This window comes from Hyaena hyaena, unplaced genomic scaffold (genome assembly GCF_003009895.1).
Source record: "Hyaena hyaena isolate Hyena2069 unplaced genomic scaffold, ASM300989v1 scaffold_1247, whole genome shotgun sequence".
Lineage (NCBI taxonomy): Eukaryota > Metazoa > Chordata > Mammalia > Carnivora > Hyaenidae > Hyaena > Hyaena hyaena.
In genome coordinates this window covers 299,013-313,592 of record NW_024081875.1, presented here as the reverse complement: position 1 = coordinate 313,592, position 14,580 = coordinate 299,013, and the positions used below count along the sequence as shown (strand labels likewise).

At 33.5% G+C, this 14,580-nt stretch overlaps 1 protein-coding gene across 1 annotated transcript; it reads left to right on the top strand.

The window, feature by feature from the left end:
• Positions 1-12,170: 12,170 nt before the first annotated feature.
• Positions 12,171-13,112, top strand: LOC120224740 (olfactory receptor 14K1). The gene is given in 1 exon segment (XM_039222992.1): positions 12,171-13,112. A coding segment is annotated over 1 exon segment (942 nt).
• The last annotated feature ends 1,468 nt before the right edge of the window (positions 13,113-14,580 follow it).

Genomic DNA, 14,580 nt, shown 5'->3' with positions numbered 1-14,580 from the left:
GCTAGATTCTCTTCACTGCCTGTCAGGACAAGGAGATAATGAAAAAGTCAATTTCAACAATCTCACAAGAATTATATTGATATACAGAATCATTTAATTGAAAAAGAGCCATGATACGTATCTTAAATATTTCTGCAGAAATGTCTTTTTTTTTTTTTAAGGTAAAGGGCTTCATAAGTAATATGTGAATTCAATTAATCTTCATATAAGCTACATCTGATTCTGTAGCTTCAACCTGAACTTGCTACCAGATGTAAATAAGTTGACTAAATAGGGACGTTTTCTCAACACGCTAGGTACTTGCCTCAGACTGGTATTGCGCCCTGCATAATGACAAATCTTTTTGCTTTCTGGAAAAGCAATTCAAAGTTCTATGTCTTTATAGTGTTTTGGATTAATAATAATCTACCAGGAGCAAATTAACAATTCTCATTTTCTATTAACAATCATTACCTCACATTTATACTTTATTAAATACTCCACTGTAAGCAAATAACTTTTTAAAATATTATAGACATAATCAAAGTGATACAAACTAGGATTCTTTTTTCAATGTTTATATTATCTTGAGGCCATGCAGTCATGTATGTGGAATGTTTTACTTCATATGAGAAAGAAATAAAGACATTATTTAGCAAAACTTAGTGTCCTTTGAAAACACACACGTAGAAAGCTATGCTATTGTAGCACCTTGTCAGTGGTTGCTCTGAAATAAAAGCTTCTTTAGAAGTTACTATAACACAATGTCTTACCCATTCTGTCTGACTGTATGTTTTCTTCATTATGTTATGTTGCCTAGAATTTATGTTTCCAATATATCAGATATTATCAAAATATTACCTATATTATTTTTTACTGTACAGAATTATTTATTGAAAAAGTCAGTAAGTAATTCATATATATTAGACACCAAACTGGATGACAGAGATAAAAAAATTGTTTTCTGGAAGCTTTCTGTCAGTAAGAAGAGAGAGACAATGATAAATAAATGAATCTATAAAGAAGAAAAATAGATGATGATGGATGCCATTATAAAAAATTTTTTAAAAGATACTATTTTACTTGTGGGGATGAGCACTGGGTGTTATATGGAAACCAACTTGACAATAAACTATTAAAAATATACTATTTTATAGATTTTTTCCAAGTGACTACTCAAGGATAGAGGGGTAAGGGATCCCTTTTGGGGTTACCTAAAAGCTAAAGCCTAAATAAAGTGTCGATTATAGAACATAGTTAAATAAAAGAAAGTAAAAGTAATGGACATTTTGGATCATATGTGGAGAAGCCATTTGTGGTAAACTTGAAGTGTGTATAGTAGAGCAGTGAAATAATCTTGAATACATTTATCAGCTTAATCCAAATGTCTGTCTGGAGAAATACACAAAGATACACCAAAAGAGGAAGATGGGTGAAAAAATTGACCAATTGAATCTCATTGTTTTTGGTTTCTATCCTATTAAAAGTTTTCTGAATAGCCTTATTAAGTGATCATCTCCTAAGGCCTTTTGGATTGTAATCAGTGATATATTATATAGGCAGAATTGTTCAATTCTCAGAAAACATTGTGTAAAGTATCTGAGAGGGCACAATTCAGAGTTCTACTTGAATAATAATAAAGTACTTAAATATTTCCTTAATTCCACTTATTAATAAACTATAAGCTTGTCATTATCGCTGCATAATTGATACTAATAATTTGAGCAGTTTGCTGAATATGAAGACTTCTGACAAATATTGCTAATTACTGACTCAATGGGTCTCTGATTGAAGTTAAAGAATGTTCATTTAGTCAGTTGACTTGGCGATTCTGGCATGTATTACACTTTGAGAATCCTTGCTAGAAGCTTGTGATTTAGCATAGAAAGCAAATAAATTTTATTGGTCATCTGTCAAAAACTATCATTGTAGAGTAATACACCTGAAATCATTTTTAAAGACATTATAAGTATTTGGAGGTGATACAATTTGTGTGTGTGTGTGTGTGTGTGTGTGTTTGCTTTGACATCTAATAAATCTTACTAGCATTAGTTAAATATTTTCAGTTAGTTCCTTTCAAAATAATTTTGGCTACTGGAGATATAATTAGGAAAATGTCATTTGTCTACTTCTTCACAATTGGAAGAAAATATTTTAATTAATGAAACTTAATCTTGTTACATGGAAAGTTAATAGCATAAATAGTAGTATCGAGAATTAAATAATACTTTAAACAATCATTTACAAAGCTTGACATAATTAAATTTTGACGGTTTTGAAATATTGACGTTTTCATGAGTATGATCCAAATTTATTTTTGCTAAGATAAAACAACTTTAAAATAAAAATTAGATAGGTTGCTTGTGTTAGGAGATATACAGTTTTGTTATGTAAGACAAAGAGATCTCAAACTTTGAATTAAAATTGTATTTACTTCATTAAAATATAAGCACATTAATTTGATGTTAGATATGATATAAACATGAATTTTGAAATTATCACAAAATATAGATGGTTTAGTTATCGTCTTCTTTTACATTAAGCTATCCTAATTTGTAAAATGAGTTCAAACTTACAGAAACGTTGCAAGAGTATATCAAGAACCTTCAGAAAAACTTTACCCTAATTCTCCAATTTTTTAAGGTTTTAATTTTATTTTTTTTAATTTTTTAAATGTTTTTATTTATTTCTGACAGAGAGAGAGACAGCATGAGCAGAGGAGGGTCAGAGAGAGAGGGCGACACAGAATCTGAAGCAGGCTCCAGGCTCTGAGCTGGCTGTCAGCACAGAGCCCGACGCAGGGCTCGAACCCCCGAAACCCTGAGATCATGACCTGAGCCGAAGTCGGACGCTTAACCAACTGAGCCACCCAGGCGCCCCTAAGGTTTTAATTTTAATTCCAATATATTTAACATACATTGTTCTCTTAGTTTTAGGTGTACAATATAGTAATTCAACATTCTGTACATTAATTAGTGGTTATCACGACAAGTGTACTTTTTCATCCCCACAAACTATTTCACTCATGCCCCTCCCACCTCCCTTCTAGTAATCAACATTTGTTATCTATAGTTAAGAGTTGTTTCTTGGTGTATCTCTCTTTTTCTTTGCTTTGCTTCTTTCTTTTTTCTTAAGTTCAACATAGAAGTGACATCATATCACTGGGCACTTGAGCTGCTTCCAAATTTACAATGGTAAATAATGCTGTAATAAACATAGGAATGAATGTATCCATTTGAATTAGTTTTTGAACTTTTTGGGGTAAACCTTCAGTAGTACAATTACGGATTGTAAAGGAGTTTTAATTTTAACATTTTGAGGAACCTACACACTCTTTTCAAAAGTGACTGTAGCAGTTAGCATTCCCACCAACAGTGCACGAGGATTCCTTTTTCTCCACATTCTTGCCAACGATCATCGTTTCTTCTGAATTTTATATTAGTCATTCTCACAGGTGTAGAGTGATATCTCATTGTAGCATTGCATTGTGTTTCCCTGATGCTCAGTGATGGTGGGCATCTTTTCTTGTGTCCGTTGGTCATCTGGATGTCTTCTTCAGGAAAATGACTATTTATGTGTTCTCCCTATTTTAATTGGATTATTTGTTTTGGGGGTGTTGAGTTTATAAGTTCTTTATATATTTTTAGTATGAACCTTTTACCAGATATGTCATTTGCAAATATCTTCTCCAGTTCTGAAAATAGTCTTTTTGTTTTGCTGATTGTTCCCTTCACTATGCAGAACCTTTTTATTTTGGTGTAGAAACACTTACCATATACATGGTTGTAAAAAAAAAAAAAGAGAGAGAGAGAGAGAGACAAAGTAGCAATATTTGTAATGGAGAACATCTACTTAATTTTTTAAATGTTTATTTATTTATTTTCCAAAGGAGTGAAGAGTCAGAGAAAGAGGGAGAGAAAATCCCAAGCCCCAACTCCAGGTTGTCAGTGCAGAGTCCATTGCAGGACTCGATCTCACAGTGAGATCATAACCTTAGCTGAAATTAAGAGTCAGACATGTAGCTGAGTGAGAGATGCAGGTGACCCTGGAGAAACTTTAATTTAAAAGAAAGTCTGTAATGAAATCAAAGAGGGCACTATAACATAATAAAGGACACAATCGAACCAGAAGATCTAACAAATGTAAATATTTAATCACACAACATTGGAGCACCCAAGTATATAAAACGATTAATAACAATCATAAAGGTACTAATTAATAACAATGCAATAGTAGGAGTCTTTAACACCACACTTACATCAATATACAAATCATCCAAACAGAAAATCAAAAAAATAAACAGTGGCTTTGAATGAAACATTGTAACAGATGGATCTAACAACTATATTCATAACATTCTATTCTAAAACAGCAGAATACACATTATTTCCAAGTGTACATGACATATTCTCCAAAATAGAACACATATTAGGTCACAAATCAGGCCTAAACACATTCAAAATATTGAAATCAGACCATGCAACTTTTCTGACCACAATACTATGAATTTGGAAGTTAACCACAAGAAAAAAATTGGAAAGTCCACAAATTCATGGTGGTTAAACAAGATGATGCTAAGCAATAAAAGAGTCAACCAGGGATTCAAGGAAGATATAAAAGTACATGGAAACAAATGAAAATGAAAACGAACACAAAATAGTTCAAAACCTTTGGCATGCAGCAAAAGTGGTCCTAAGAGGGAGGGAGGTAGTAATGCACGCCTACCTCAAGAAGCAAGAAAAATCTCAAATAAATAACCTAACATTACACCTAAAGGAGGTGCATAAAGAAAAACAGACAAAGACAAAAGCCATCAGAAGGAAGGAAATAATAGATTAGAGGAGAACTAAATTGTATAGATTCTAAATGACAGCTATAGTGGTAGTAGTAGTAGTAGTAATAGTAGTAGTAGTAGTAGTAGTAGTAGTAGTAATGGACTATATCAGTGAAATCAGGACATGATTATTATAAAATTAATAAAATTTTTAAGCCTGTAGACAGACTTATTAAAAAAGAAAGGGAAAGAGCCCAAATAAATACACTCACACGTGAAATATGAGAAGTAACCACCAACACCACAGAAATACAATTATAAGAAACTATTATGAAAAATTTCCACAAAAATAAATGAGACCACCTAGAAGTAAATAACAAATTCCTAGACACATGTAAACTACCAAGACTGAAACAGAAAAAAAAAAAACAAAACCCAGAAAAATTGAACTGACTGATATATAGCAAATCATGAGCAAGTAACATGAACCTCCCAAAAAACAAATGTCAGGGGCCAGATGGTTTCATACATGAATTCTACCAAACATTTAATGAAGAGTGAATATGGATACTGATCAAACTGTTTCATAAAAAGTAGAAGAGGAAGGAAAACATCAAAAGTCATTCTACGAGGTCAGTGTTACTCTGAAACCAAAACCAAATAAAGACTCGTGATGAATATGGATCCAAAATTTCTCACAATACACTACCAAACCAAATCCAACACTACACTAAAATAATTGTTCACCATGATCAAGTGGATTTTATTCCTAGGTTGCAAGGAATTCATAAATAAATCAGTGTGATGCCCCACAAAAATATATGGATGAAAACCATGTCATTATTATAATAGATGCAGAAACAACAGTTTAAAAAGTACAGCATCAATTCATTATAAAAATTTCAACAAAGTAGGTTTAAAAGAACCGTACCTGAATATAATAAAGGACATCTATCAAAAAAAAATCCACAGTTAACATCATCCTTAATGGGGAAAAGCTGAGAGCTCCTCTCCAGTTAGGAACTGGATAGGGATGTCCATTCTCACCCCTGTTACATAAGATAGTAATTGAAGTACTCACCACAGCTGTAAGACAATGAAAAGAAATTAAAAATATCCAAATTGGCAAGGAAGAACTTTCATTTTTTACAGATGAAATGATACTGTCATGAAACTGGAGAGACTGCACCCAAAACCTGCTAGATAAAGGAATTCAGTAAGTTACAGTATAAAAAAAAAATCAGTGTACAGAAATCTGTTGCCTTTCTATACAGCAATAATGAAACAACAAAAAGATAAATAAAAATCAATACCATTTATAATTTCACCAGAAACAGTAAGATACTTATGATTCTACCTGTGAAGGCACCTAGGTGCCTCCGTTGGATAAGCGTTTGACTCTTAGTTGTAGCTCAGGTCATGATCCCAGGGTCATGAGATTCAGCCTTGTGTCAGGTTCTGCACCGAGTATGGAGCCTGCTTAATATCCTCTCTCTCTCTCTCTCTCTCTCTCTCTCTGCCCTCCCCTGTTCGTTATCTCTTCTTCTCTCTCTCAAAAATAAAATAAAATACTAAAAGAGAAGATAGCTATGAATAAACCTACCCAGAGAGATTAAAGTCCTGTATTCTGAAAACTATAAAAAATGCTGATGAAATATGAAAAAAATAAATGTAAAAAACAGTGTGTGCTCATGGATTGAAATAACAAATATGTTAAAATGCCTTTGTTACCCAACACAATCTATACATTTAATGCAATCTCTTTCAAAAGAGCAACAGCATTTTTCACAGAGATAGAACAAACATTCTTAAATTTTGTATGGAGCTAGAAAAGACCCCAAGTAGCCAAAGCAATCTTCACATAGATAACCAAAGCTGTGGGCATCACAATTCTGGACTTCAAGTTATATTACAAACCTTTAGTGATCAAGACAGTATTTTTGTGGCACAAAAATAGACACATATATCAGTAGAATAGAATTGAAACCTAGAAATGAACCCAGGAGTATATGGTCAATTAATCTTCAACAAAACAAGGAAGACTACCAAATGGGAAAAAGACAGTCTCTTAAACAAATGATGTTGGGAAAACTGGACAGCAACATGCAACAGAATAAAATGAACATTCTCATACAGCAAATGCAAAAATGAATTCAAAATGGATTAAAGGCCTAAAGTAGACCCACCACCATCAAAATCCTAGAGGTGAACACAACCAGTAACCTCTTTGACATTTCCTTTATATTTTTGTGGTTCCACTAACATACATCGGTGTTTCTGTGGTGTGTCTGCCCTACTAAAGCTTACTTGCTCTGAGGAAAGTGCAACTATTAATGTCAACATGGCCACTGAAGTGGAATAACAGAAAGATGACTAAAGCTGAATTTAGGAAGTAGGATTATTTATTTTGTGCTTTAATTAACTAGCTGTTTGGAATTATTTGTATTAAACATGAATATATCATGGAGTCTTCTTGGTAATTATCTTGTGTTGTCAGTTTTAATATAAATTAATTTTCTCTTATAATAAATTTTCCTCTTACAACTTTAATGATTTGAACTCCTGTACTGAGCTCCATATACATGAGATTTTTATTCATCTGAAACTATCATGTTTCATGAAATTTTATTTAATTCATATTTTACTATTAAATTTTTGCATCTACATTTTATTTATGCCAGTTATACCTTTTAGTTTCAGTATATTATGGAAATTTGATTTTAAATAAAATGATTGGGGCACCAACGTCTCAGTCAGTCAAGCGTCTGACTCTTGCTGTTGACTTAGGTCATGATCTCATAGTTCTTGGGGTTGAATCTTGCATCAGGCTCCATGCTGACAATGCAGAGCCTTCTCGGGATTCTTTCTGTCTCCCTCTCTCTGTCCCTGAATCTGTTCCCTCTCTCTCACTTGCTCTCTCAAAAGAAATATATAACCTTAAAAAAGTTAAAAGTAATTTAAAGCAATGACACTAATATTTGATGATGGATTTTATACAATTGCTCATACTTTGAAGAAAATAATTCTCTCCTTCTGATGAAAATCATACTTTTTGGACTCAGATATTCTCCTCGTTATAAAATAACTTCCAACAAATCAAAGTCAAGGGCCAGGGGCACCTGAGTGCCTCAGTCCGTTAAGCGTCTGACTTTGGCTCAGGTCATGATCTCACAGTTGGTGGGTTCGAGCCCCGCATCGGGCTCTGTGCTGACAGCTAGCTCAGAGCCTGGAGCCTGTTTCAGATACTGTGTCTCTCTCTCACTCTGACCCTCCCCTGCTCTCTCTCTTTCTCTCTCTCTCAGAAATAAATAAATAAAATAAGATATTAAAAATTTTTAAAAAGTCAAGGGTCATATGACTTCCAGAGGAATTATAGCAAAAATTTAAAGAATAATTAATATTCTTCCAAAGCCATCCCAAAGCATCAAAGAAGAAGGAAAGCTTCCAAGTTCATTCTATGAGGCCAAGATTACCTTATACCAAACAGGATAAAGACACCACACACAAAAAAAGAGAATCACCAGGCATTAACTGTGATGAACATAAATGGAAAAATCCTCTACAAAACATTAGGAAATCAAATTCAACAATACATTAAAAAATCTTCACCATGATCATGTAGAATTTATTCCCAGGATGCAAGAGTGGTTCAATATTTGCAAATCACTCAACGTAATATATTGCATTAATAAAAGATATTAAGTATATAATAATTTCAATAGAGAAGAAAAAGCATTTGCCCAAATAACTACATTTATGATAAAAAAAAAAGAGCAATGTAAGTTTAAAGGGAACATGTCTCAACAAATTAAAGGCCTTATACCAAAAAATCCACAGAGAATATCATACTAAATAAAGAACAACTGGAAGTTTTTCTCCTAAGGTCAGGAATAAGAGAAAGATGTGCACTCTCAACCATTTTATTTAACATAGTACTGGAAGTCATAGACACACAAATCAGATGAGAAACAAAACCAAAAACAAACAAACAAACGAAAACAAAAACGAAGAAATCAAAAGCTTCTTATTCATAAGGAAGAATTAAAATCTTCACTATTTGCAGATGATATGATACTATATAGAGAAAATTCCACCAAAAACACTCTACTAGAATGGAAAAATGAATTCAATAAAGTCTCCGGATACAAAATAAATATACAGAAATGTGTTGACTTTTTATACACTAATAATGAAAGAGTAGAAAGTGAAATTAAGAAAAGAATCTTATTTTTTATTTGCATTATTCATTTTTGACTGTTAAGTTTTATAAGCTATTATATATTTTGGATACTAACACTTTATCACACGTGTAATTTGCAAATATCTTCTCTCATTCTGTATGTCACCAGTTAGTTTTGTTGACTATTTCACTGTGCAGAAGCTTTTTATTTTGATGAAATTCCAATACTTTATTTTTCACAATTTTACCAAAAGTGATAAAATATTTAGGAATAAACTTAACCAAAGATGCAAAAGGCCTGTACTCTGAAAACTATAAAACAGTGGTGAAATAAAAGACGGCAGAAAAAAATGGAAAGACATTCCATGCTCATTGGTTAAAAAACAAAAATTGTGAAATTGACTATACTGCACAAAGTAATCTACAGATTTAATGAAATCTCTATCAAAATACCAACAGCAGTTTTTCTGGAACTAGAACAATCCTAAAATCTGTATGGAGCAACAACAGCAACAAAATCCTCAAATAACCAAAGGAGTCTTAAAAAAGAAATAAAAGCAGGAAATATAAGAATTCCAGACTTCAAGTTTTATTTCAAAGTTGTAGTCATCAAAACAGTATGGTACTGGTACAAAAACAAACACATAGATCCATGGAACAGAATAGGAAACTCAAAAATAAAACCACAATTATATAGTCCATTAGTCTTAGGTAAAGGAAGATAGAACACATGGGGGAAAAAGACAGTCTCTTCAACAAATGGTTTTCAGAAAACTGAACAGCTATATCCAAAGTAGTGCATCTGGGTCACTTTTCATGCCATACACAAAAAGAAGTTCAAATAGATTAAAGAACTAAGTGTTACCTGAAACCATAATAGAAACAAAAAATAGAAGAGAGCACTGGAAGTAATATCTCTGACATTGAGTGTGGTTACATTTTTCTACTTATGTCTCCTGAGACAAGGGAAATAAAAGTAAAAATAAACTCTTGGAATATATATATATGGGTGTCAGCACAGAGCCCGATGCGGGGCTCGAGCCCACAAACCGCGAGATCATGACCTGAGCCGAAGTCGGACGCTTAACCGACTGAGCCACCCAGGTGCCCCAATAACATTTTTATTTTATAAATTTAATCTAATAACTAGAAAGATAATATTAAACTCTTAGAAAGATTCACATTAAAATATTAATAATTAGTTTTGATTGTGGAAATATTAATAGTTGTATCTGATTGTCAAACCCGTAGGGGTAGCTGGTCAAAGTAAATATTGATTTTACTAAATATGAAATTATGTTCACATAGTGAAACAGAAACAACACTGGTCAAATTATGTGTATATGTGTATTTTGTACTTCTTGGAATTACAGATTAATAAGAGATCAACAAAATGGACCTTGGCTAAAGTTTAGAAAGTGCAGAAACTACATAAAGAATCAATGGAAGGTCTGAGCCTACTTTTCCAGGTGGAAAGAAGAAACATCAAAGTAGGTACAAGGAATCTTCAGTTTGGCTCACTGTCACATAGAGAATGTGCTCTTGTCCAGTTGCACCTGGGTAAACCTTGGACTACTCAGATAATTAAGGCACTGAAATTAAAATGACTGAGAGGCAGTTAAGCATCCGACTTCAGCTCAGGTCATGATCTCGCAGTTTGTGGGTTCGAGCCTCGCGTCGGGCTCTGTGCTGACAGCTAGCTCGGAGCCTGGAGCCTGTTTCAGATTCTGTGTCTCCTTCTCTCTCTGACCCTCCCCTGCTCATGCTGTCTCTCTCTCTCTCTCAGAAATAAATAAAAAAAATAAATAAAATGACTGAGAGGTTATCCATAGGTAGAGGAGTAGAACTAGAATAATGATTATCAATTCCCACTAATTTTAGTTTTTGAGAGAAACTCTATGTCATGGTGTGTAAATTGGATGATTGGGAAGGTGATTGTTAATTTATCAGAGATGGGCCCAGGGACAGGGACTTCTCAAAAGTCTGACTCAGAACAGAGAAAGGCTTCTGAGAAAGATTCCAAGGATGGAGAAAGTGTCCTTAGAATTTCTGTAGTTAGTACTCAGTTAGAGCTTTGTGTATCAAAGGTTGAGCGTCATTTACAAAGGTTAAGGAGAATCATTATTTTTAAACTTTTGTTTTATTAATTAATTTTTAAAATTTATTTTTGCTAAAGCATTCAATGAGAAATCCACATATACTGCGAAAAGCTAAAATAGGTTGTGTGGAGAAATAAGAAATTGTCACTGAGTTAGGCTAATGTAAAATCAGAGAGTCTCTAAAGACTGAGATGATCTGAGGGAGAAAAATATGACCACAGATCTCCCCAATGGTATTGTGAGTGATCATGGATTGTAAGTCCTTTGTGACTTTAAGATGGAAGAACATTCAGTTTTTCTCATTAGATATAGTTGATATCTCTAATATTTGTTAGTTCTTGTTAATAATTAAGTATTTACTAGTGTTGCATGATAAATATTTGGCCTACAGTCTTAAATTTTGTTCTTTTCATCAAAAAAAAAATGACATGATACACTTGTAAACCAATTGGTCAAACTTACCAGAGTAGCTTTCTAATTGTTTTTTGTTTTAGTGAACATCTGTGAAAAAAATAATAGGAAATATTATTGAGGATATTTTCACCAAAAATATTTTTAATGAAAATATGGAATAAACCCTAAAGTCTTTCAATGAGAAGAGGATAATATAACAGAATATCAACTAACATTAATGATTATTTAAACAGATTGCGTATGCTACAAGCAGAAGATTCATCCATGATTTGTAACCCACATCAATACTTACATCAATTAGGATAATCCTTATGCAAACAAATATGCATTCTATTACAAGCGGAATTGTGGATCCAATTCTAGAATTCCTACAGGGAATGTTTACTAAAAAGTAATATCAACTGTTCATTTTAGGAGCCAATTCTGCAATTCCTGCAGGAAATAAGCTTACTAAATAATAATCTCCAGTGTTCATTTAGGGAGCAAAACAGAGTTATTTTCATCTTCCACAGTGAATTTGAGTCCAGTTATATTGAACTTATATGCTCATAGTTGTTTTATTCCTGCATCAACTATAAATATGGTTTTTTTGATATTTAACATTTTCCATCTATCCCATTATACTAAAGTATAAATACTTCAAAAATAAAGAAGTATTTTATATTTTGTTTAAATTAAGATATTTTTTCTTTATTTAATAGGTGGCTTATAATTTTAAAATACGATGAATCAAACACTACTAATGGAATTCTTGCTTGTGGGATTTACTGAGAGCCAGATGTTGTTGAGGCTACATGCTGTGGTCTTCTCGCGGATCTACCTAGTGGCCATGATGGAAAATTTAATTATCATCCTCCTCACAGTTCTTGACCAATGCCTCCACACTCCAATGTAATTTTTCCTAAGGCATTTGTCCTTCTTAGATCTGTGCCTCATTTCTGCCACAATACCCAAATCCATCCTCAATTCCATCACCTTCACTGACTCCATCTCTTTTCTGGAATGTGTGTTACAGCTCTTCTGTGTGGTGCTAATGTCTGGGTCAGATATTAGCATTCTCACTGCAATGTCCTATGACCGCTATATTGCCATCTGTCGTCCTCTGCATTATGAGGCTACAATGAGCAAAGGAGTCTGTGTCCAGCTGATGACTATATCCTGGCTCAATGGAGGGGTCTTTGGAATCTTGTACTCATCTGGGACATTCTCTTTAAACTTTTGTGGGTCCACTAAGATCCATCAGTTCTTCTGTGATGTGTCTGCCCTACTAAAGCTCAGTTCTTTTAAGGAACATAAAACTATTAATGTCAGTGTGACCATTGGGGTCTGTTATGCATTTTCGTGTTTAGTTTGCATTGTTGTCTCTCATGTATATATTTTTTCCACTGTGTTAAAGATCCCAAACACACAGAAGCAGTCCAAAGGCTTTTCCACCTGCTTGCCTCACCTCAGTGTGGTGAGTGCATTTCTTCTAACAGGCGCTATTGCTTATTTAAAGCCAGTTTCTGATGAGCCTTCTATTCTGGACTTATTTGTGTCTGTGTTCTATTCTGTGGTACCTCCAACCTTGAACCTTATTATCTGCTGTATGAGGAGTAAAAATATTAAATCAGCCTTAGATAAAATCCTATGGAGGCTTAAAAGAAGTGGAATAAGGGAAAGATGACTAAAGTTGAAGTTAGGAACTAGGAATTTTTGTTGTTCCACAATTAACTAGCTGTTTGGAATTATCTGTGTTAGAGATTAATATATTGTTGAATCTTTTTAGTAATGATCTCAGGTCGTCAGTTTTTTTAAAAAAATTAATGCTTATTTATTTGTTTGAGAGAGAGAGAGAGGATGAGTAAGGGAGTGGCAGAGAAAGAGAGATATAAGGAGACAGAAGTCGAGGCAGGCTCCGGGCTCTGATATGTCAGCACAGAGACCGATGCGGGGGTTTAAACCTCCAAACTGTGAGATCATGACCTGAGCTGAAATTGGATGCTTAACCACCTGAGCCACCCAGGCGTCCCAAAAAATACTTGATTCTGTCACAAGCTTCAGTTATTTTATTTTTTAAATGTTTATTTATTTACTTTGAGAGAAAGAGAGAGGGAGGAAGGGTCAGAGAGAGAAGAGAGAGAATTCCAAGCAGGATCTGCACCTTCAGAGCAAAGCCTGACATGGAAGTTGATCCTACAAACCATGAGATATGACCTAAGTTGAAATCAAAAGTGGGGCATTTAACCAACTTAAGTGGGACACTTAGCCATACAGACACCCCACAAGCTTCAGTTATTTGACCAATATATGTTTGATGATCGATTTTATACAATTACTCATATATTTAAGAAGATATTAAATATATCTTAAATATTAGGGTTTTTTATTAAAATTTTTTTTGGCATCAGATATTTTTCTTTTTATAAAATTTATTCTTATCTAACCTGTTGATGTCAGATGTTGGGCTAATTGTTTTTTTTTTATAAGGTCAAAATTTATGAAAACAACATTTGGCACTGTTTCTCACGTTGTGATCAATTATATATCAACTTTTTCCAGATTTCAGTATCTATAACATTTTCATTAGCTTAAATATTCAAAATTATTTTCTACTTCTTGCTGCAAAAAACTATCTTTTTACTGTTATTCTTTTAACTGATTCCTCCACATATTTGTAAAACTCTTTTTAAATTTATTTATTTATTTTGAGAAAGAAGGTGAAATGAATGTGAGTTGGAGAAGGGCACAGAGAGAGGGAGAGACAATCCCAAGTGAGCTATGCAATGTGAGCGTGAAGCCCTATATGGGGCTCCAATTGTCGAACCATGAGATCATGACCTAAGCCGAAATCAGGAGTCTGATATTTAACTGAATGAGCCACCCTGGTGCACCCATACACTTTTAATTAAGATAGAAATTAATATTAATTGATCACTTTCACTATATCAGACACTTCTCTGTCCACCATCTCTGCAAATGCTCTCAACCAATGTGAAGTAATGTGAATATAGTTAAACAGATGGAAAAACTGAGATTGAGGGAAGACGGGTAGTATGTTTTCAGTTATATGGCTCACAACATAGGGACATGGGGAAAAAGCCTTTCTTGTCTGTACCAATACCTTTCATGTTCTATAGGTTTATCATAGTATT